This window comes from Rissa tridactyla, chromosome 2, assembly GCF_028500815.1.
Source record: "Rissa tridactyla isolate bRisTri1 chromosome 2, bRisTri1.patW.cur.20221130, whole genome shotgun sequence".
Taxonomy (NCBI): domain Eukaryota; kingdom Metazoa; phylum Chordata; class Aves; order Charadriiformes; family Laridae; genus Rissa; species Rissa tridactyla.
The window spans coordinates 15386687-15411048 of record NC_071467.1 but is presented as its reverse complement, the minus strand read 5'-3'; the positions used below and the strand labels follow the sequence as shown (position 1 = coordinate 15411048).

The 24362-nt window shown below is 42.1% G+C and overlaps 1 protein-coding gene across 1 annotated transcript; it reads right to left on the bottom strand.

Moving 5' to 3' along the window:
• Positions 1-6694: 6694 nt before the first annotated feature.
• Positions 6695-23926, bottom strand: TNFRSF11B (TNF receptor superfamily member 11b). The gene is made up of 5 exons (XM_054193072.1): positions 23401-23926; positions 13298-13667; positions 9498-9692; positions 8938-9162; positions 6695-7818 (listed from the first exon to the last, which is right to left on the bottom strand). The coding sequence occupies exons 1-5, from the start codon at positions 23428-23430 to the stop codon at positions 7430-7432; spliced, it is 1209 nt and encodes a 402-aa protein (XP_054049047.1). The 5' UTR covers positions 23431-23926; the 3' UTR covers positions 6695-7429.
• Between the last annotated feature and the right edge of the window lie 436 nt (positions 23927-24362).

Sequence of the window (24362 nt, the reverse complement as noted above, 5' to 3'; positions counted from 1 at the left end):
CTGCATGGGGACAGGAGGAGGACAGTGTGGCGGGATGGCGGAGGGGGGAAAGGCAGGGGAAAGGCAGAGCCATTTACCCCGCCAGCGCCAGCGGAGAGGAAGGAATTACATCAATAACCTGTGAGCAGCAAGAAAGCAGAAACAGCGGTAATGGGGCTATTGTGTGATCACAACGGTAGGAAGGGAACAAGGAGGATGGGACGTGAACAGTCAGACCTCTCTGTGCTTCACCCAACATCCTTCTTTTTGAAATGCTTCTCTTTGTGCATGTAGAAACATGCTACAATCCGTTTAATTGAAGAGAACCCTAATCTAATGGTAGCTGACTTGCACTTTGAACTCGCAGCGCTGTACAGAGGGGGTTTGATAATTCCTTGGGCAGAACTCCTACAATTAAACCTCGGGCCTCATTACAGGCTCTCCCAGTACTGCGTGCTTAGTCTGTCAGACAAGTGCCTGCAGATTGTGCTGGGATGAGTTTGATGTCCCACATTATTGCAAGGAAAGAGTCTTCTAAGAACTTTCTGGAGTTATTCTGAGGTTACTATAGTTAAAATAAAAAGAGATTATTTTTTTCCTTCATCATTTAAAGAAAAAGGGCAAACCTGTAGGCCTTAAATTCCTCCCAGATCTGTGCAGTTTGCAATTGGCAAAATATAGCATTTGCCACCCTTGCTGCAAATGCCTGAGTTAGGATATAAGAATTCCTCTGTGTATTGAGTACAACTTCACAGTCTCCCTCGAAAAGGATATGCTGTATGTCATGGAATTATTAATAAAAATTGAATGTGGCGTAGTTTCAGATTTACTGTCATATTAAGGTTACAAAATTAGCTACAGAATCAACTGTTTACTCTGGCTGACAAATGAATCCACCCCGCCTTGAGTGAAAGATATCTTTCCTGCCTCTGAAGAACCGCTGGCTGCCCGGGTTCTCTGGGATAAGATTTCTGCTTCACATGTTTTTCTTTTTCCACTGATTTCTGCGGAGTCACCCTGATTTGTGCAGACACAAACTGCGGAGGAACCAGGCCCATGGCCTCTGGTGGCACCCAGGGGGTGAGCAACATTTCGCAGATGCAAAGTGTTTTGGGCAAGCACACACCTCCCCATGCACCCACCGTCCCCCCACGGGCTCGCTCTGCACCCGCCAGCCCCATGGCTCGAGTCCATCCTCGGGCTGCAGGGGCAGAATGCCGCGTCCTCACCATGGGTCAGCGGCCACAGCTCTCCATCCGCCCTCGTGGAGGCTGAGCCACCGCACAGGTGGTACATGCCCAAGTGTTGGGTTATGTGGGGTGGGACATCTCATATCCTGCAGATACGTCTGCTCTCCTCAGAGCCTGGGGAAGAGGAGGGAGGGTCCTGGCCATCACTTTCTGTCCCAGTAGGTGCTTCCTTCTATGCCAGTTTAATACAAATGCATCCTCTGCTTGCACTTTTTTCTATGCCCGCTTAATGGAAATGCAGTCCCTGCCTGCCCATTCTCCACGGCTGTTTAATAAGCACTTGGCCACCGGTGTGGCCCCATTCCAGGCTGGACGCTGGATACCGGTGCATCCTGCCCTGTCTCCAGGCTGACTCAGGGCCTCTCCTCGGCAGCCAGTGGGTAGCAGCCCCTGTGGCTGGGGTGGAGGGAGTCCACTCCTGCTGCCGCCACCTCCCTGCATGGGCAACGAGAGGTGGGCACCCAAAGGGATGACTTGGGTGCATCGTACCACAGTGGAGAGGCAAGCTACGAGACCATGTTTCACAGAGGCATCTAAGCCAGTGATGGGGTGGGGAGCAAGGGACCCAGTTTCAGCACACAGACCTTTGCAGCAATTTCCTTGGTGGGGTGAGCATCTTTGTGCTGTTTCAAGTGTCCGAGCCCTTGCAGGGTACAGAGGGAGCCTGGGAGCATCACTGGGTCACCACTTCTGCAGCTAGGCATTGAGCTACTGTGGTGCTGCCATTGCTTGCCTGTGAGTAGCCTCGGTCAACACAAAATCACCCAAACACTGCTACAGGGTCTTGGTCATTACCTGCCAAAGAAATCTCTTCCTTTCAAAGAAGAGGGATTTGTTTTCTGAGTCTTGGTTTTGGTGATTATTTCAAGAGAGAAAGTCTGATTTTGAGGCACAAAGTGTAGTTTTCCTGCATTGTTCTTCTGTCTTCTTGAGGTTTCAGCATGTCAGTCTTGTTAGACTTTCAAAACACTTCTCAACAGCAGTAAATACCCATTCCTTGTATCCCTGAGCTGGCTCCCAACCCACGCGGCATAAAACCAAGCTGCTCTTCTCTACCTCCGGGAGACGGGAATAGCCCGGTTTCCCGCTGGCTTCACCGGCCTGCCAGCCACTCTCAGCTTGTTTTGTTGCAATCCAAAAAACACACCCTTCTTCAAGCATTGACACATTTCCCAGGTGTGGACACCCTTCCCGAAAACGTGGGTCTGTGTTCGTCTTCCCTACCTCCGGCCAAGAAAGGCTCCTGCAACCCTTCTGGTATTTAGGCACCTAGATCTTTGATGTCTCTCCCCTTCAAAGAACACAAAGGCGTGATCCATCTTTTACCGACACTGAGTTTCCATCACGTTACGTAGGACTAATAATCCTTTAGGACGTATCATTTCACTCATCTTAAGTGCCACAGGCAGAGCTGAAGCACAATACCAATGCCTCACCATCGATACTGTCAGCAGACAGAAATCTTGTTTTGTGTGCTGACAAAGTTCTGCACATCCAGGATGATATATGTCCTAGTTGCCAGAAAGTTTATTTGTTTATTTAAAGTGTATGTAGGCTTTCATTCATAGATAAAGAAAAAAGGAGAAAAATATTCTCCAGAAAGTTCTGTCTTCACCGTTATTGAACCACGCCCTGTCCTCTTTATATACGAAATATTGCCAAAGCCACAGTCTTTCATCATGTGGTTCCTTTTAAATAACCTCCTAGGTACTAAAGGTCAGGATGATTTTAAAAAAATAACCTGGTAGTATGAAAGAACTTTTTTTAAATGCAAAAAGACAAACAGAGGAATCCTACGCAAACTTACCATAAATACAAGGGATGAGGATGATGATGAGTGGAATAAACTACGTTCACATTGCGTTCACCTGTTCTACTTTGTCTCAAGCTTTGTTCAGTTCAAAACTCCAGTATAAAAATAGAATTAATTAATTGCAATTCTGAGTCCACTCTTGTAGCCCTTTCCCATAGATTTGTCCTTCGACTCTACTGGGAGTAGTCACACGACTGCAGCCTTAACTTTGTAGGTATTTTTATCCATCCTCACTACTGAGCTTATTGCCAATATTGGTTCTACCATCTAATTAAGGTGAAGGAAGAAAAATGAAACACTCTCTACTCTTTTTATTGGGCTATTTTTGTCAATTTTTTTTTTTGCTTCTCCACATTATTTCAACAAAGAAATATTTTGGAGGGTGGGTACATCCTATATTTGACATTTGTCCAAAATTGAATAGTTTCTGATACTCTGCAGAAATTGCTGGTTCTTTTTTCTATAAATATTTACTTATTTCCGAGCCACAGTTTTGAATTACTTCAAGGCTGAAAATCCAGGCACTTTGAAGGTGATTCACAAGCAAACCAGACACCTTTGCCTTGGAGGTGGCAATGTTGACCCGTACCAGGATGGGCAGGACGGGTGGCTGAGGGCGATGAAGGGTTTGGTTGAATTGAATTCATCTCCAGAGCCCGTGGAAGCCCCCAGGACAAGCTGTGTTTGTGGTGTGTGTGAGTGTCAGAGTGTGTGTGTGGTGCTTGGTTACAGACGTGTGTGCATCCCTAACCAATTCTTCGAAATTTTGTTATCCAGCTCTCTAGACAATTTAAAAACTGTATAATACCATGCTTTATTTCAAAATCTTCTGTCTGTAACAGACTATATTATTGATTGGTAATTTTATATGAGAGCATCCATGAGTCACAGTCAGGGACCAGGCATCTATTGTTCTTGGTGATGTGCATAGCGTAAAGAAAGATGATTAAAGTGCTTATTATCTACTTTCTTCTTCAATTTCCCTCCTACTCCAAAACATCGTGTATTTTCTGGGACCCGAGAGACTGCCTTGCTGAAGGACAAGTGCGTACAAAAAAGGATCTAAAAAACGGCTTTGTAGAAGATTTTGAAGCTGTTAAGGTTCTACTTTAAACCCATGGTACTTTTTGGTGACTGAGGGTTGTTTCCACTCTTTGAGAGCACGGCTGGGCAGATGACAGCTGAAAAACCTGCCTTAGAGCCAATCTCACCACTTCCCTCAAATATTCCTGAAACTGCGTTTCCTTTTTCTCAGCAAAGGAGAAGCCGACATGGTGGGACAACCCCTGCCCCTGCCCGGGGCAGCCGAGGCCACAGAGACAGCACAGTCCTCTCTCCTCCCTGTTCCTCTCCTCCTTTCCAACCCGAGGCAGGGGCAGCCTCGCCGCTAGCCAAGGGCTAGCAAAACAGTTTCCTTCCCCTGATTCTGGTCCACATCCAGGCTGGGAGGAGGGCAGGCACTGGTACCCCGGCAGGTCAGGGTCCCCCCAGCACAGCATCCCTCTTCGTGTCACCCCTAAGGCCCAGCTCTGGCTGGTTGTCCCCAGCCCTCATGCCTCCCTCTGTCCCCCCAGCAGCAGCATTTCCTCCGTGCCTTGGACGCGGGGACCCCTCTCCCACCTGCTGCCCCACCGCACAGCTCGTCTTTCCTCCTGCAGCCTTCTCTGAAAAACAAACCTCCACCCCCAAAACCCACATTTTTTCCAAGCAACCCTCCCACTTTCTGTTTGCCTCACCCTCTCCCTCATTATCCCGGGTCTCGCTTTTGTTTGTCTTGGCTATTTTTGGGCCGGAGGCTCTTTGGGGAAGGGAATACGGTTTAAGTGTCGCCTGCTCAGGATGTGAAGCGTTCGATTCCTTCCAGCTGAGCACAGCTGGATTGATAAATGAGGCATAAACTGGCTGAGAAGTGTCTACCTGAGCGTGGGCACTTGGTTAGCTGAATCAGCTTTAAAAGGTGTAATTCGTTGAACAGGTGTAACTTTATGTTTAGGAAAAAAAAAATAATCCTACTTTAAAAGGCACAGGTAATAGTTTAACGCTAAAGTTTCAGAGGAAATCCTGTACTCTACTGCAGTGAAGTACAGCATATTCACATGGTAGCCATAGCATAAACTATACTCTGTGGTTCTGAGCACCTTCTTCAGTGTCGTCATTCATGAAGGACCACAAACATTCATGGTGTTATTTACAATGACATTTACATATCATTAGCTGGAATATGGAAGCATAAGTGTATAAATTAAAAATGGTGTCATGTACTAAGAGGCAACTGTGTTTCTCCCTAGCCAATAGCTCTGTTAAAGTGATTCCACCGATACACATTTTAACTATATTCCTACTTGATACTATAACTGTGCTACCAATTGCTAAATTGTTGTATTAAATAGAGCTAATGTGGGAAGGATTGGGATGGAAATGCTCAGAAGAGGTATGTGGGATTCTTCTTCTTTTTGCTGCTCGTAAGATGATTATTCTCATTCTAATACCTCCAACACCCCAAACCTCCACATCTGTCAGAGTCATGGAAACATCTGGTCTCTATTTTGCACATTTGAGACTCTGTTGTTATAATCTTTTAAGCCTTTTAATTATATGTAAAACCAGTTTCTGTAGTAAAAGTATGTAAATTACTTCAACACAAAACTAGGAATTTTTTGTGTGCATTCAGCGTCATTTCTCAGCTACACTGATGAATGAGATACTAATATATAGAATTGGAAATATAAAAGGGAATTTATTCTTTTTGATACAAAAAGTGATGTGAGAATTCAGTGAAAAATGAAACCCGAGTATTTTAAAGCAGTATGTCCCATTTGTACTCTCTGTAAGGAGAGCACTTCTGATGAGCACCTATCATATCTACCAGGAACGTTTTTCTCGTTCTTTACTTAAGATCCTCTCATCTGTAATAGAGGAATATTTGTCATACAAGGCTAAATGCTGATGGCTTTTCCGCCCTTTACACAAGGGAAAAGAATATGTTGAATACTCAAGCTCTGTTCATGTGGTTTAAAGAAAAAAACACGAGCACAGTCTCTCTCTGCAGCCACTGAAGCCTTTGGTGTGCAATGAGTGATCACTGGTCCTTAAAATTATGTGAGCTTCTGATAACAACACTCATACACTCTGTTCCCTTTTTTGGGGGACCCATGTCTTTGCAGGTGCCTCATGCTGCAGCTGAGGGCAATGGTAAATGATTTTTATTTTTTTTTATGTGACCTCTCTGTGCTCCCTTCCTTTAAACATAGTGGCAATATGTGAGGCTTTCCAAGCCCAGCAGGGCCCTGCATCATCTTTCCTCCATGAAATTACAAGCTGTGGTTAGGGCAAAGGTTGTGAGCTCTCCAAGAATGAGGCCGGGCCAAGAGTGATACTGGGCCAAATGTCTCTGTGGAGTTACAATCAGTTGTAACACGACTGCCTGGGCCCACTGCAACTAGAACCTTTAATACTTTTTACCTTCTTTTACACCTCTACAGTGATCATGAAAATCCAGGGCTGGCCAATATTTACTTGGCTCACATATTAACTCCTAGACCAGAGAGGGAGTAGCAGAGAGCCAAGCCCAAGATAAGGAGTGAAACCCACATGGTCTGTCTTTCTTATTAGTTCCTACTTCGGAGACAAGAGTAGAACACCAGTCAAAAAGTAAACTGAAAAATTTAATTGTTTTATAAAATAAGATTATGGAATTCTATGTAAAAATCCAGCTTCTTAAATATGGTACATTCACTTCCTCACAGAATATTTAAATATTCAGGTCACGTATGCTATATTTTCACCATATTTGAATTAAAATCATTGGATAAATTAAAACATCCCTACCAAAAGATACCACAACTTATACAAATAAAACTAAGCAATAATATTTTTTTAAATACAAAATGTAAAGAAATTAATAACTCTTAGAGCATGCTACAAAACTTTGCCAGAAAAATATATGGAATCATTTTTGTTTAACTAGAAAATATACAGTGTGCTTTTCATTTCTCTTCCTAAAATTCAGTCTCATACAATTTCCATTTAACTTAATAAATATGTACAACAAAAATGTTTATACCTCAAAGAATATAAATAGCAAATACTGTAGTAGAGCCTGGTCCGGCATTCTTTTCTCATCCAGTGACTATAGTGGGGCTTTTCAACTCTGAATGTGCAAAAATGCAGAATCAGGCTCTTAGTGTTATCAACAGGTTAATAGCTTTTACAAAAGTGATTTTATTAAAAAAAAAACTTCCAAAAACACTGCAAAAGACTTAGAGCTATTCCAGTCAGGCATTTCTATAAATAGTAAGACATAATGTAGGAAAACAACGTTCCAGTTTAATTACTGCTGGCAGTAATTAGGGAAAAATAGTCAGTGGAGAATGAAAAATATCTTGAATTAGACACATCTTACTTTCACTGATTTAACTTGGTTCCTTACCATTTCTGAAAGGAGTTTCTGGTGTAATCTATACATTGTAAATCTGTGAAGAAACTTAATCACCTTCTTCAGACTTTGGATGGTTGGTTTTGGAAAGTGGTATGTTTTCAGGTGCTTCAGTCCATACATTAAACCTTTAATGGTGTCTTGGTCACCATTCTTTATTCTCCACAGATTGAGAAGCTTCAGAACTCGCTCTGTAGGTTGACATAGTTTCATTGTGCGCTCGATGTCTTCTTTTCCCACTTTCTTGCCTGGTAAGCTTGCCATCAGCGTGTTGAGATGTTCAAAGGTGAGGTTCGGGTGGCCAATATGCCTTAAGACACTGTTTTCACAAAGATCGATATCTATAGGAAGGGAAAAGGCAAGAGAGATAAGTACGATGCATTACATCTTTACCATGGCCTACACAAAACCTTCCACATTTCCAGGTGAATACTCCTTCCTTTTTTACGTTATTTCAAATCATCCTATCAGCAATGCTATTTTTTAGGCTGATGAAAAGCACTTAAAAATTTAATTAACTTTGCAAATACAAACAACGCCAAATTACAAAGAAAGTTAGTAACAAGTATTTATTGCTGTATGCTTGTTTCATCTATCTTGTAAAATATTATGCATGTGAAAGGAATCCTAACACTTGGTTCTCTTCTTCCGAAATGTCTAGGCAAGCTTTGCTAAAATAAAAATTTTTGGTTTTGAAGTATTCTAGACACTTCAGAGTCTAACATAAGCATGCATATTAAAAAAGAAGAGGGAGAAAAAACAATTTCTGCAGCATTTTTCAAATCTGTTCCGAGTGGACAAAAGGTCATTCTAATGTGGCAGTTGCTGATGGTGGCTTACATGAAAAGAGCTGGCCTGACTCTCGTAAAAACCTCGGTGTTAACATTGCAGCACTGTTTCACCTTTGACACCTGTCTTGGCAGATTCAGCACAAACAAAGCGGTGAATTGGCATGACAAATAGGTACCAGAAGGGAAAAAGAAAGGAAAGCCTGTCTGTGTATTCCTCACTCCCATGCGTCCCCATTCCATGAATAGATGTCGTAGTCCGAGCTGTCAATCTCCACTTTATAGAAAACAAATTGCACCCTCAGTTGCAGGCATCCAGCTTCCTCTAACTTCAACAGCCACTGCTCAGATGTGACAATGGGAAAAATTTTCCCCACTTGATCAAAATTCTTCATATGTTGTGCAGTCTCAAAAGGGGATCTTGGCTGTGACCAGCTCCCAAAGGGGATACAAGTCTGAGAAGAGTTCAGTCTGCGACTGATCAGGAGAAGCTGAATTCTCTTCCTGCTTCCTCTCAACTTCACTGTGCTTACTGCATCAGTAAATCTCAGTTAAGCCCTGCAGGTCCTTCTCAGAGCATAACACATCAACAGGAGGTATTTGATCCCAAGCAAATTTTAAAATGCCATTCAGAATGTTGCTTTTAATATAAGTGTTATCAAGATAAGGTACCTTGAATAATCTTCTTGACCATATCCTGTTCTTTGTTTTGCTGCTTCCATAACTTCAAAAGCTGGAAGGTCTGCTCTTGAGTACCGTGCCTTTGTTTAATCCTTTCGATATTTTCTGTGCCAACCTTTGTCCCAGGCAAACTGTCTGCTAGAATGTTCAGCCAGTTAGGTGTGAGAAAAGTAGGAACAGCAAACCTGAAAAAGGCCTCCTCGCACAGGGTTACATCTGAAATGAGAAAGAGAAACAGAATATGTCAATTGTTCTGATCTCTGTTACCCTGCTTATCTCTGAAAAAAAAAAAGCAAGTAGCAAGGATGATAAGAAAAAAAGGCTTAAAAAACAAACTAAGTGGTTTTTATAGTGCTGTCGCTCTCTGTGCTTGAATTCCATTTGTTCTAATCTACAATAATTAAAACTCTACTAAGGCCATCACCATAGCAGGCAAATGGTTACCAAGCTAGATATTTTTATCATAAATGCTGATACGTTAATTTTAACTGTAATTAAAGGTACGTTTTCAGAGCAGGTATGTTTTCAGTCTTCCTTAATATGATACATACCTATTCCACATTTTTGAGGTGTTGTATCTGTATTTTCCTGACAGACGTTGTCACGAACTGCATTCCCCTTCAAGGCTATTTTGAAACCCAGTGCACTGCAGTTTGTGTGCTTTAGACAGGCTGCTTTGGATGACGTTTCATTCGAGAAAAATCCTTCTGGACATCTCTTACACACAGTGTCACTCTCAGGGGTACCTGTGGAAATGGGAGAACAATGCATCCAATTGCATGTAACCTCAACTTTAAAAAAATACAAAAATACAAAAATAAAAGAACATATTCCTCCCCAAATTGTCATGCTTCTGCTTTTCACATTTCTGATGTATGAAGGAATCACATTTAGAAAAAAACCCCACACTTTAATTTTTAAAACCAAAAACGTTTCTTGAAGAGAGTGATGTTCCTGCTGGAGTAATAGAGTAAATAGCACTCTTACATACACTTGTTACCAACTTTAAAATCAGCAATTACTGGTTAAATCAGTAATTTAGTAAGGTAATATCTTTAAATCAGTAATTACTTGAGTATATTCAGACGTTACATGATGTCTGACCTTCACCCTTCAACTGTACAAATATTCTGTAAAATTACTAAATGGCCCAAGAAACTGCTCTAAATTTTACTCTACTATCTGCCCAGAACCTTACTCAAACAGGTTACTTTAGTTCTAGCTAAAAATATAACCTAACTAAATATCAACTAAAGAACCTCTGAAAAGTACTGTCCCTGCTTAAATATTAAATTATACAGGAAAATAGAATTTTTGAACTTTTTTCTGGGCTTGAATAAAAGATTATTAAAAGCAAAAAAAGTAGATCATCCAATATAGCAAAAATATTTAATATACATGCAAAAGTTTTACTTGGTGTTTTAATTTTATAAGGCATAGTTTTACTTCAGGATGAAATATATAATATAACAATAGAATGGCAATGTATGTTTCTACTGCATTGACAAAGAGGAAAAAACTAATGCATGAAATGGGGAACAATGCAAACAGTCTAACCACCAGTGGCAGGAAAATAACAGCACCAATAAATGCTGTATATTCACTCTTAATCAATCTTTATTCAGCCAACATTTAAGCAAGTGCCTAAAGTCTAATATCTAATATTTCATTATTGAACATGAACTTAAGCACGTGCTTAAAATTCTTTGGAAAAAAATGGAAATTATGTTTGAATAAGAAAATGCCTCCATCTAGTGTATTTTGGAAGTATTTACATGTGGATCCTTCTTTTAATGCTAGCTTTTAAGTAAATTTTATTTATTTGGGACATTTCCTTAGAGAAAAAGAGTACGAATCTCCAGTTTTCAACCAGCCGTGCATAAAGTATAATACTTGCATACACGCAACCTCGCACTTCTTTCATCAGACATCAAGTGGAAACAAAGGAGAATTTTTCAGTTGTGCATCTGAAAATCAGAGACCCTGTATATTGCCAGACCCTCCAAATCCTCCGCCCTCTGCCGCCAGTGCCCAGCCCCCAGCAGCAGCGTCTGCCTTTGCGCGTTCTTGCACAACGTGCGCTGCCTGTGGCTCTGGGCTGTACCAAACCCCAGCCAACACCTGCGCCTGAGCGGGCAGCAATTAGCTTTGCTGAGAAGTCTGAATTTTTAGCAACTTTCCCTGCTACAGACGCGCGGCTGTTGTGTTCTGGCAGTGAGGAAGGGGAAGAAAGGAGAGTCCCTGCAAACGGTGCGTCGTTCTGCTCAGAGCTTCCTGTATAACCTTTGCGGCACAAGAAGGGAATAAACCGGGTAATTCATCAGTGTTCACAGGGTTGAGCATAAAGTGACCTCCCAGCTTTGCCAGCTTCTTCTTCCCTGCTTATCTGGCCGCTCAGGACCCGGCTGCCCTTCCGCCGCTCCCTCCAACTCTCCTGGAATCCCCCATTCTCCCCAGGGAAACGGCAGCCGCCGCCGGGGAGGTGGTGCAGCCTCGTAGCAGCTCTGCTTCCCCAGCACAGTGCTGCTAAAAACTCTGGCACATACAGGGCCGACCGGGCAGAAAGGAACAAAACCTTAATCTGCACTCACAAAAGGGGACTACCGAAGTAAAGTGATCTGCCCAATGTAATCATGAGTGACCGGCAGTGGGGAAATGGATTTCTAATGTTTTAAGCTTCGAATCAGACACTGGACCACGTCATCTCCCTGTGTGGCAGTGGAAGCATATTTCTCTACACTTAGGTTTTATTTCACCTGAATTTACATTGTTACAAAGTTCAAAGCTATCATATGGCAGAAACCGGGAACACAGTGTGGGCCATGCTCATTAAATTCTTCGTCGATGCCTCATCTCAAAAACTGACTATTGACACAGAGGGATGCAATTATTTTTACAGTGTTTTCATTCCTTGTTTGAGGTCTGCTTGGGTTTAGCTGGTTCATTCTGATGGTCTTTTGGAAACCAACTTTCCAATAAATTACACGATCAGACGATTTATCTTCTTCCAAAGTTTGTTTCATTTTGAACTGAGGGATTCAAATTTGTCTGCCACCATTTCACTATGCTCGCAGGGATGCAGCAGGCTGGTTGCTCAGACAATTTATACGTCTTTGTATCCCAAACGTCTTTCTGAGAACTTTGTTTCTATCCCCGTTTGACTTGCTGCTGAGGTACAGTGGAACCTCATTAACCCAAGCCCCTGGGTATAACGATTTAGGTTAATGAAGGTTTATAATATGGAAATGTGGTAGCTGCCGGTGGAGATGCTTAACAGCGGCAAGGGCATTAGAATAATGCTTAGTTAACCAATTACTCGGGGACTAGTGAGCAGCTACAGCAGCAACATTACTCCTTACCTCAAAGTTGTTCTCCAATGAGACGTCCATAACCCAAGAAAGGACTCCCGACCTGTCATTCAGCGTAGCTCTGAATTGTACAGGCCAGCGCTGGTGTTTCTCACCATGTATATGGAATTCCTAGGGAAGTAATTCTGCAGTCTGGAGACTGGTTGCCTAAGAGTTCGTGTCTGAGGTGCTTTGATTCACTTCCTCAGTGCTCTTTTCTGGGCAGTTATCAGTCTCTGCTCCAATGACAGTTTACAATTCTTTCAGGCTGTATTAAATATGGGAGCTAAACTGGGCCATGACATTTGCCAAATGATAAATGATGTACTTTGTTTTGAGAGAAGAACTTATTATTGGTTTAACAATTTATGTTGTCTTAAATGAAGAATACACTCCACTGAAAAGCGCCGCTTCGCTCTGTAACCCCACCAGACCTACAGCACAATGCCAAACTGCTTGACAAAGAAACAGTTGTTTGTTTGGTAATAGTAACAGTTTCCCTAAGAATTCCACTTAGGACGCTGATAATTAATTATTACCACATATTGCTGCGATGCTAGAGCTATATTAATATTGTTGTAATTATACACTTGGTGTCAAATACGTAGTGCTCCTGGTGTTTGTCAAGATATACAGTTGCTTGAAACAGCAGATTTCAAAATGAAAAAACATTATTATTTATCGCACACACAAATACTACATTCCAGATAATGTTCCTTTAAAAGAGGCAATCCATCATGTTTCTCATTAGAGTGCAATTTGCTACATTTGCTACTGCCATTAAGTTATATATTACTGTAGGAGCAGGGTATTCCACTGAGAAACGTTCCTTTGGCGACCGTCCAAATGATGCAGGCTAGGAACAGGTTCAATTGGCTTTACAATTTACTGTCCTGGAATTTCATCTGGACGAGCCTCTTTCCTAATCTTGTACGTGCCACACGAGCCGTCGACGTGCAGTAGAGCTCTAATTAAGTCTGTGCGTATTGACAAGCGGTACATACCTGGCTGCGCAACGCCGAATCCGGGAGGACACTCCGTGTGCTTTAAACAAAACTCGAGCTCCAGGTATCTGCCTTCGACGCACTGGCAGAGGCGGTCTTGCGTGGGGGTGCACTCCTGCTTGATGTACTGCAGCTCTTTGCAAACGGCGCTGCAGTACTGGCATTCGTCGTTGCTGTTCCACTCTTCGGCGTAGTACTGATCCGGACACGGGGCACACTGCGTCGGGCTGGTGGCCGTGCAGTGCTGCTTTACATAGCTCCCAGGAGGGCACTGGTCACACAGCAGTTGGCGAGATGTCCCTGGGTCATAATGGGGATACTTGCGGGGAGAGTCGTCCTGGATGGTCCACTTCACAGAAATGTCCAAGAGCTAGCAACAGGAAAATAAAACATCGCTCGCTTTAGTTCTGGGGAGCACCGGGGTCACAAAGAAGCCTTCATTTTAACAAGTTTATGACTCTAATCATGTTGCTATCTTCAAAAAAATGTTTGCGTTAGAAATTTGTGAAATATTAGCCAGTTCCTGGACGCTCCCATGTCTGTCTTAGAACGGGAAAATTTTAGGATCTTCCCAACGTAAGTACTTCCTTGTTCTTCCAGAGTTGTAGATCCTGTTCTTCTCCCATTTACACCCTTTTAATATCACCGGGTAATGACTTTTTACTGCCTGGCACCACAGAACCTGGCCTATTAATTTCATCGGCAGCAGGCTTGATGAACAGCAAGGCGGGGATTATGCACTCCTGTGTTCTTAAGTATCAAGTACTTCAGATGGAAAAGAAATGGTACCCAAACTTACAAATCTGTCCAGTGTACTGCACCATGACCACACATACCTTCAAAGGTGATTCCTTACAATATTTCTTTTTACTAGCAACGAATGGCTAGAACAATACAGGGTACTTTTTAATGTCTTCCATTTAACCTTGCACTGAAATGCAGCAGTTCTGGGCATAAAACATGGCAGCTACATTGAGTTTGAAGATGCAGCTTCAGACAGAGGTAAAGAATGCTGCAGTTTATGAAGGGTCCATTAAGGATTTAAGGTACATTAAGGCACAATAAGGAGAGGTGGGAAGTGTAGCAATAGGATGAGAGGTAAAACAGTTTTAAACTAAAAGAGGGGAGATTGAGACTAGATATTAAGAAGAAATTCTTTACTCTGAGGGTGGTGAGACACTGGAACAGGTTGCCCAGGGAAGTTGTGGATGCCCCATCCCTGGAAGTGTTCAAGGCCAGGCTGGATGGGGCTTTGAGCAACCTGGTCTCGTGGGAGGTGTCCCTGGCCATGGCAGCGGGGGCTGGAACTAGATAATAGGTCCCTTCCAACCCGAACCATTCTATGATGCTATGATTCCATGACTTGGTCGCATGAGCTGGCAGAGGCCGGCTAATGCTTTCCCTTCCTATCTAAAACCACAGACTTAGGGCTGTCGTGAGGACCTGGGTCAGTACCGGCACACGTCATGACCCCTACACTCTGCTTCCTGCAATGCTCTGCTTTGCTGGTGTCATTTGGGGTCTAAAGAGCCAAGATGGCCCTCCTCTTCTGTAGAGACAACCTCCCTCTCACGTCATTTTGGTCTTCTAACTGAAAATCTGGTTCCATGATTCCACCAGCCTAGTAAAAAAATAACTCTGGAGTTTACTCCCTACATACTGCCCTGAGCCCCTCAGGGTCCACCTGCAGCTCACTCTCCCGACTGAGAACTTGTCTCTGTCCCAGTGCTGCCTGACCGACATGCCACTTCTCTTCTATAACTTGTACATTTTATAACAATGAAGTAAACTGGCTCTGAATTAAGATTTTTAATATATCCATTCAAATTACAGATCCAGCTGACTTGTCTTTGTTGCTATTTTAATCCCAGTCAGTTAATATGGTGTTGCCAAATCAATTGTAAGAACATATTTTCCTCTTTTCCAATGCAGATGTCCCCAAAGTGTAAGTGGAATTAACTCTTTTTTTTCATTCAGACTCTACATTGCTTAAAGAGGTTTCATCTAAGGGCCTCACTTCTGCCACAGCATGGCACTTCTTAAGTGATAGTCTTATTAAGGTTGGAAAGCGTAATATAATGGTACATCTGCATTAACACAAGTCCCAGCGTTTGCACCAAGTAATACTGGGTGCCTAAATTAGGAACTCTTACTGCTTAAGAAAATATTCTTAAGTGCATTCTTCTGTAGCCTGTCTATGATCCCACTTTTTACAGAGCTATACTTAGGCTGAAGAATGAAATGCAGATAGTATGGATATTCCCCAAGGCCTCTTCTAGTTACCCTTCACTAAGCCCTGTAACTTAGCCGGTCTGTGATTTCTACAGGTGGAGATCTCACTTTTTCTTGTGGTCTCAATGCACAATCTCTTCCACTGTGAGAAATTCCTTATTACTCATTGAAGTTTGATGTACCACTCCATTTTTCTTAAATGACTGGATCTGTTTCATGCCATCTATTTAACAAGAAGGTGTAGCACATTTTTTAATGGTGAATGGCTTTCCATTGATGAAAAATGCGCCCACCCTTGGTAAATCTACAGCTATTACTTTAGTAATAAGGAATTCCTGGTAATACCATTAATTGTTGATGTGGTCTGATTTTCTCCTACAGTTTTTATTCAGTAATAGATAATACAGCATCCAAGAATCCAAGGCTTGCATGGACACACGCATTCCCTTCACAGAACAGACTGCAACATGCGGCACTGAAGCTACAAAGAAAAGCATCAACCCACATTTCATGCAGACGTCTGCGGAAACCCAGGACAATACCCAGCACAGATGAAAATCTGACACCATGAAAATGATTAGGGACAGCAAGCAAACATGCTGACAGCACGTCCTAGTGCAGAAACACCAGTTTTCCTTCTCTGCAGTGCACAACCCACAACAAACCCGAAGCTGTCACTGCAGCAGAATCTGCTCCTCTAGGTCATGCCTCTGCCCTTGGTGACACATTTTCAGGTCCCAAATGTGTTAGTTGGACCATTTTAAGACTGCTCAGGTCCCCTCTGCAACATGCAGGAGTAAAAGCAGCAAGATTTTCTCTGTTTTCCCCACTCAACAATTTACATTGGAAATCACATACGAGGCAAGTGAGAAGTTTTGCTGCAAGGGATGATTGAGGATTAGAAATAATTCAAATAATAATTTAAATCCAGCAATCAGGGCTATGAGAGCATGGTTTTGTAGGGAAAAATGGAGACACTTGCTTCCTGAAGAACCTACAGCTATGTGAAGCAAACCAATAAAAACTGAAAGTAATTCAACACAATTTGAGAGGAACTGATTTTAAAAATTGAGTAAAAATACTTGGACAATACATGTGTGAGACCATGCAAAGTTTTGCCTTTGGAAGTGCCAATAGCTATGAACCGTTAATGACAACCAGAATGCTACTAATCTAAATCAGCACAACCAATAACCATAATATAGGATTAATAAATCAGTATCGCTAAAAGGACAATCAGACTTTGCATTTGATTTTTTCTGTGTGTTTTTAAAAGAAAAGTGCATCACACCTGTCTTCCCTTCCTTCCCAGAAACACACATTATGTAGCTGCAATAATCCAGCCGTCCATCCATCAGTGGCTAAGCCAAATGTATGCAGGATCCAACTCTTTTATTTAGTAAACAATTATGAGAAAAAGCTCTTCAGTCAAACTAAAGCTATAAATGCAATATCTCAGTATTTTACCAGAACATATAACACATCATTTTAAACATAGAGCTAGGTTACCGTTACTGTTACTTTTTGACTACTGTGATCCTATCGGTACAGTGAGCTGTGCAACTCATTGCCACAGGACATTGTAAACAGTTGAGTTCAAAATGCAACTGGTCATAGTAATGGAAGAAAATTCTAATAAAGGGCTATTAAACAGAAACATCACCTTTAGATCAGGAAATCCCAAACCACAAACTGTTTGAGTCTGTAGGAGTATTTTGGAAAAATATCACTATTTTTCTGCCTTTTTCTTCCATGTCCTCTATGCATCAGTTATCAACCTCTGCCATAGGACTCATCAACCTCTGCCTTTTTAGGGCTTTTTGTCTGAATTAATTTTTTCTTAGACCCAGTACAGCCATTAGTATGTTGTTAACTACGTTTCCAGACTACAACCCCCAATTCCACACTTCTTCATAAGACTACTGTAGGTCACTTAATAATACTTACAGAATAGATCAGCAAAATTGTCTTCCATGCAGACCAAAACCACCTAGCACACATAAGTATTCTGAATATTAATACGCAACCTGAAAATGAGAAGTTATCCTTGAACCTACATCAAGTGCCAAAGTAGAAGCAATCTATTTTTCAGAAGTTTTGCAAAAATGCAGGAAGAATGGTGGAAGGTAATTAAGTATGATTTTTACTAGTTTTACTGCAGCAACTTGACATGAAGAGAATGAAAAGACCCTTCTTGTCCCCAAGCTCACAGAATAAGCTAGAGGGCAACGTCACTAAATTGTCCTTTCTACTGGCCTAAGACACATTGAATTTGTGCTTAGATTAGCAAGCTGGGTCACCCACTACAGTAGATTTTTAGAGCAAAACAGATGGTGCTGAGCACCTGACATCCACATTATGCGTGATTCGGGGGGGCTATTTTGGACTAACTTCAGTCTGCTCTCATGGACTCAGCATGCGTTAGTGGTTACAGTGCACCTGGTGTGCCTCTGGCGTCTGTCTCTGGATTTACTTTCATCAAAGCAGTTCACTTTTGTAAATCCACTTTGTGCACTCCATGTCCACTCTGATGTGCAAACTAAAATACAGTAAATAAGGATGATCAGGAGAGGCCCTTCAAAAGCATGTTCCTGAATCAAATTAAAATGCTAATTCAATGCATTTTGAGTCATTCCTGACATTTCTCCTCCTAAGCCATGCTATGACCAACTTGTTAGCAAATTCTCAGTTACATAAAACCTCTGATTGACCTGAATGCCAATAGTTAGAGGTGGGAAATGTACTAAACACCTTAATCTCTGCGGTAAGTAATACCACTATTTAAGTACATGAAAACGAGTGATCAGAACTTACTAGTTCTGAATGTTGGTCTTCCTCAAAGCTTCACAGAAAGCAGGATTTCTCCCTAATTCTGCTGGTACTGGCCTGTTTTGAACTTGCTGGAGAAGAAGGCATGTTCCAGTTTGAAAGAAGGAAGAAACTACAAGTCTGGCTTCCGTTTACTGGAATCAGAAGTAAAGACAATGAGCATGTTTAGCCTTTAGCCCTTAAGAAACCAAAACTGGAGTCTACCAGTACTACACTTGACCAAGTTACGGATTTGTCATTCAGATGATTGCGTAAAATTCTGTTCGTCCTTGTTTAGGAAAGGTTATTTCAGCCCAGAAGAGGTACCAAGAAAAATTAGAAGGATATAGAGAGCCTCATCTTGAAGAGGATCTTGACTTGTTCAGTATCTTGGCAATTCAAAACAGTACCTATAGATTCAGTACAGGTAGACAGTAAACGCACACAGAAAGAACTTTCTCTGTTAAAGGATAATGCTGGCAAATGAAAAGGGGATTCTCTCATCAGAGGAAGTTTGGGAACAGCCTTTTACTGAGAAGCACGTGCAAGAAACCCAAGTAGTTTAAATATAACTCCCATGCGTTTCTGAAAGCAAATATATCATTTGGTTTCCTGGAAGAGCTGGGGAACAAACTGAAAAGATCTAGGCAGTTTCTATCAGTTTTAAACCCTAAGCATATCCTTTATATCCCAATACCAATGGAAGCCAGTGATACTCAAGATCTTGTTCTTCATCTCAACAAACTAACTCTTACTCTGATTCAGAGAGCACTCAGTTGCAAAGCATTTTCTTAGTGGCACTGAAATACACCCAGTATCATTAACTGCATCTATCAACCTACGGGGTGACATTTACCTCTAGTGTCATGGGCTCAGTTCTGAAAGGACTGAAAAACTCAGTCCTCGTCCATCTCCCTGGGCCAAATCCTGGGTACCTTTCAGGATGGCCACCTCCATGCAAGGAGTTGGGATGAACTGTAAATACTGAAATATAAGTCTAGTGTAAGTCAGTGTCATGCAAGTAAATACTGAGAACTTATTAAAAAATGAGTTACCCAAGGTTAAAAAGGAGTTCTTTGATTGTGTCACTCAACATGTTAGACCTAAAGCTATATTTTTCAATAACCTCTTCATGTCAGGACACACAAAATAGTCAATGCTAACATAAAAGGCCTGTGCAGTCCATTTATTTGAGCCCTTGGAAGATGCTTTTGAAAGGGAAATAATGTGATTGTAAAATTTCATTTCAGATCTTGGGCATGAAAAAAGTACACGCCCTCTTCTTTCATCTTTAAATGTAAGGCAAAGAGCCACTTGCTTTTTCTTGTTGAATTAAAATGAACTGGAAGACAAAGCACATAAAGCAAAAATCCTTCAAGCATCATCCCCTTAAATCACTGCTTTGTTAGAGAAGAGAAAGTGGCTTTTCAGCATATGAAAATATTATTATATAGCTTGGGTTTGTGGTTTTGGGTTGTAGACCAAAGGAGAATGTTTAATTTGCTGAGAAAGATAAATCTGTTTCTGTTTTGCATTCCACAACTATTCTGAAGCATATTTTCCTGCGTGATAAATAATCGCTCAAGGCATCTGTCAGATTGCTCCTAGTGTTTGCATTGGGTTCAAAGTAAAACCTCACAACTCTCCTACTTTGCTTTCTATACAAAGTATTTGGACAAAGCTAAGGCAGGAGGCCTTCATTTACCCTCAGCCCTTAGGCAGAATGCCTCACTGAAACCGTGCACAGACCCCAAAGAAATCTCAGTGGCAAAATATAGCACTGATGATATTGAAGAAGTCCTCCTAATCAATAGCTTGTCAAATCAAAACAGCATCTCTAGATCCAGTACATGACAGTGTGATGCTGGAACAGATCCACGGCTGTCTATGGCAAATAACCATTGCAAAATATTTGTCAAAAAAATTACTCCCATCCATCTGGGAGATACTCAAACCTCATCCTCCTCACCTTACTGTTCTGGGGGGCCCCATGCAATCGCAGAATTTAACCTCTTTGGGCTGACAGCCACGCAGAACAGCTTACCCCATGAGTCGCTCAGGCTCACTGAGAGCACAGCCCAGACGAAGGACCTCTCGGCAGACCGCAGCTGAGCATCAGGTACACCACGAAACCTAAATCAGAGTCTTTTTCACTGCTTTGAGTTTCGCTCATAATGCTGTTCCACCACTCTGCCAACTGCTTCAGTGCAATCCACTCACTTTGGACATAACGAGAGTTACTTTTGTGAAGTAAGTCTTCTGCTTTGTAAAGTGGAGGCTGCTCTTTTATATCACAAATATAACCAGTGAATATATTTCAAGCAACCTGTATTCCTAACTGAGGATATCAACCACTGTCTCCATTTCTCTGTCAGTAAAGCAATACGTCAACAATTCAAATCTTTTAGAGACTTTGTGACGCTGTTAGTTGCCACTCACAAAGCAATTTAGGACTCTCAAAGCAATTTAGGGATCTAAGATATTGTTTCATTTTCAGTGGTAGGAAAATTACATTCAACAGAAGAGCAGTTTTGCATCTTATCAAAGAAGTGTTAAATTGAATATCTTCGTTTATATGAGCTACGTTTGCCCGGAAGCTTGTGGAAAGAAGAAAAGACTAACCAGCTACTCACTAAAAGATACGTCCTATCCGTAATTCCTATTTTGGAACATATTAACCAGACTGACAGTGAGATTTAGAGATCATCCAAACCCGGGATGTTACCGCCATGCCTACAATCTGCTTTTGCACTGAACAGAATTACTAACAACTGACCATCTAGCAAGAGAAACAGTACATCCAGTATTACAAGCAAACAGGTGTTTTTCTCCAGGAAGACCATCAGAGTAGTAAATCTCCTAGTATAAAAGTTAAATAGAGAAGGAACAAAATTAAAGTTTCTGTGAGATTTGAACAATGGGCGTTACTTAAATTGTGACAATATCTTTTAAAAATCCTTCTGGTAACCTTGGTGTTTTATTTTTAACCAACACACATGCAGACAGACAGAAGGAAAGTCAGACAGAAAGATAACTCCTACCCTCGCGGGCTGCAAAGCCACTGCTGCCTACACACAGCAAACCCAACAGGCAGGCCAGAAAAAGAATGTCACATGCGTCCAGAGATCCAAAATAGAGAAAGGTCAAGTTTAAGGGTCAAGATAGTTACGTGACAAGTAACGAGATCCAGCTCTGGGGAATTTCTTTCAATGCAGTCTGATTTCATAACGCTTGTCTGTTTGTAAGCAGTTTTAGCGTTCCAGCAAACAACACGCACATGTGTGTACCACCACAGCAGGTCCCCTTTCTGAAACCTTAGCAAAGAGGCCAAGACTGAAAGAACATCACGTCCAGAGAGCCTTTTTTAGCTATGGTATCTCCAAACTAGGCTTAAGGTGTGTGAGCCAAATGCACACAACTTTGAACTGCTGTTGTGCCTCTTACAAGTGTTCTTATAAAACAGGTACTAAAACTACTTTTCTGAGCTCTAGCACATCTGACAGTACTTAAACTTCTCTGGCAGTACTTAAACTTCACAATAACTTTAAATAAACTGCTTTTAAATAATAATTTAAAGAAAGAGTTGAATGATGAAGCTCTCTGGTATGTACCCCTGCCACTGACGTATTTCAGCTCTGAGACTCATCTGCCAGGGGATTATGCTGAACTTCACCAAACGCTATTACTTTGTGGGAGAACATGAACAGGCACATTACATTTAATCAAAATCAAAATACTGATGTGATTATTTTATGACAGCCACAGATAAGACGCCAAGCCGATAACAGGCTATTGCTGAAATTCCCAGATTAACTTCCCATGCTTTCATATAGACAAAGAAGGCACAACATCAAATGTGAGATGAAAAAGTTGTCCCGCGTTTCAATTCACTGACCACACGGTGACAATTTTTGCTTCCCTTGCACCATTAATTACTTTGGGTTCGTTTCTCAAAAAGCTCTTTCAGAAAGGCGTACAGAGAGTAATAAACATGCATTACTCATCGGATCCTGGAAATCTCGTTGCATTTATAAAGAGCTTTCAAAATAAATGGATCTCAGTTCTAACATTCTCCCACAACATTAATGCCACTGTACTCACCCAAACAACCCAGGAACAAGTTACCGCGCAGGCATGCATGACAGCCTGTTATGGATATTATTTCTTAATGTGTTTCTTTGAATGTTTTCTTCTCCATAAGATTAATAGCCTCCAAATAGATGTTACACAGTATTTGTCTGTACGCAGGTTTTAATTATTCTGACACCATATACAATTCCATACGGCTAAATGGATTAAATAACACTTTGAAAGATTTACTGCACTGCTAACATCTCTAAATTTGCATCTGGAAGTATCTTGCTAAATCACCAAATAAACAAAAACTTATTGAAGTGAGGGCTTGCACTGGATTTAATAACACAACTTTTTCTGTAATAGCTACTGACACAGTTACTAATTCATTACTTTCTCGCACAGGAAGCTGAATTTTCTAAGCCAAAACAAGCACCACACACTTGTGCTTTTTTCTGAAGTTCACAGTGGTTTTGCTGGGTAAGAAAGCCAGCCCAGTATCTGAGATAACTGACCAGTGCCAGTGCAGCAGAGATTACAGAGACGGGCAGTGATGGAGCTTTTGTTAATCAAAAACAAACATCCCAGCCTACAGTTTCTAAATTCATTCCTAGATACAGTGTTTTGTGTCAGCCCAGTATAATGAAGCCTTATAGAAGGAGAGAGAAAGAGAGGAAAAAAGACAAAAGAAAAGCAAACCATGCCACTACCTTAAGAATGGGATGAAAATCCCTGCTGCCTCCCTGGAGCTGGACGTGTCCATTGCACTCCAAACCTCACCAGGAAAGCTCGGCGTGATGAAATGAAAAGCGTTTACCAAGAAAACAGAGAGAAGGCAAAAAAAACCCCAAAACCCAAAAAAACCAAGCAAAAAAAAAAACAAAACACAAAAAAAAACCACCCCAGAAGAAAAGCCATATGTCTTTACAGCCTGATCTCTGAAGCTGCAATGCATCTTAAAGCCTATCTACCTCTCTGAAGGGACTTACCACAAGCGTGCAGCACAGGAACTTGTTCATTGTGGTCGGTGTAAGAAACCTCAGCGAGCTGGGAAATCAGGCAGAGAGTCAGCGTCCGCTCCAGTCTCCTAGCAGCCTGCTTACATCCCCCAACATTAAAGACACGATATATATATAGTCCCGGTGTAACAGGAAGCTTTGGCTCAGCTTTGATCACTCATTCCCTACCATGACCAAACTTTTCTCTCTCGCTCTCTCTCTCCCCCTCTTTTTTTTTTTTTTTTTTTAAAGGAACCTGTAAAACTTGATGACTTAATGGAACCCTTTGAGTGCTGTAACCACAGACTGGAAAATGCAGGAGGGAGTGTCAGGGGCTGGGCCAGGGGAGGGTTTAATTGGGCTCTGTCTGGCTGGCTGTCTGTCCCCCCCTCCTCTTCCCTCAGCAGCTGGCTTAGAGAATCATAGAATAGCTTGGGTCGGAAGAGACCTTTAAAGGTCATCTAGTCCAAGAACTGGAGGGGACACATGTCCGGGGATGACAGGAGCTCCCTCAGCATTCCAGGCTCACGGGAGACATGGTTAAAAATCTCAGCCCCAGGGCCCACGGCCCCCGCTCACAGGGCCCTCCAGCGCACCCGGGGCTGCCATTTCCCCGGGAGGAAGAGGGCTCCTTTTGGCTCAGCTCCCCAGGGCTTTCCAGGAGCGGCGTTGGCTGGGAAGCAAAGGCCAGGGAGGGGGAGGCTGAGGGGAAGGAGGATCCCTGCTGGTTTCCCTTTCCTGCTGAGGCAGGAATGCGAGGAATGGCCCCATTGCCCCTGTCTTCTTCTAAGGCAGGCCTGTGCGACATGATGAGCGTCCGGCTGCCTGGGCCGCCACCGGCCAGCACTGGCCCGGAGGGGCTTTGTGAGGAGGAGAGATCTGTGGGAACGCTTTTGCACGTGTGGTTGTGATTTTCCAGTGACATCCAGTCTCCAGAAAAGAGGAAGGCTTAG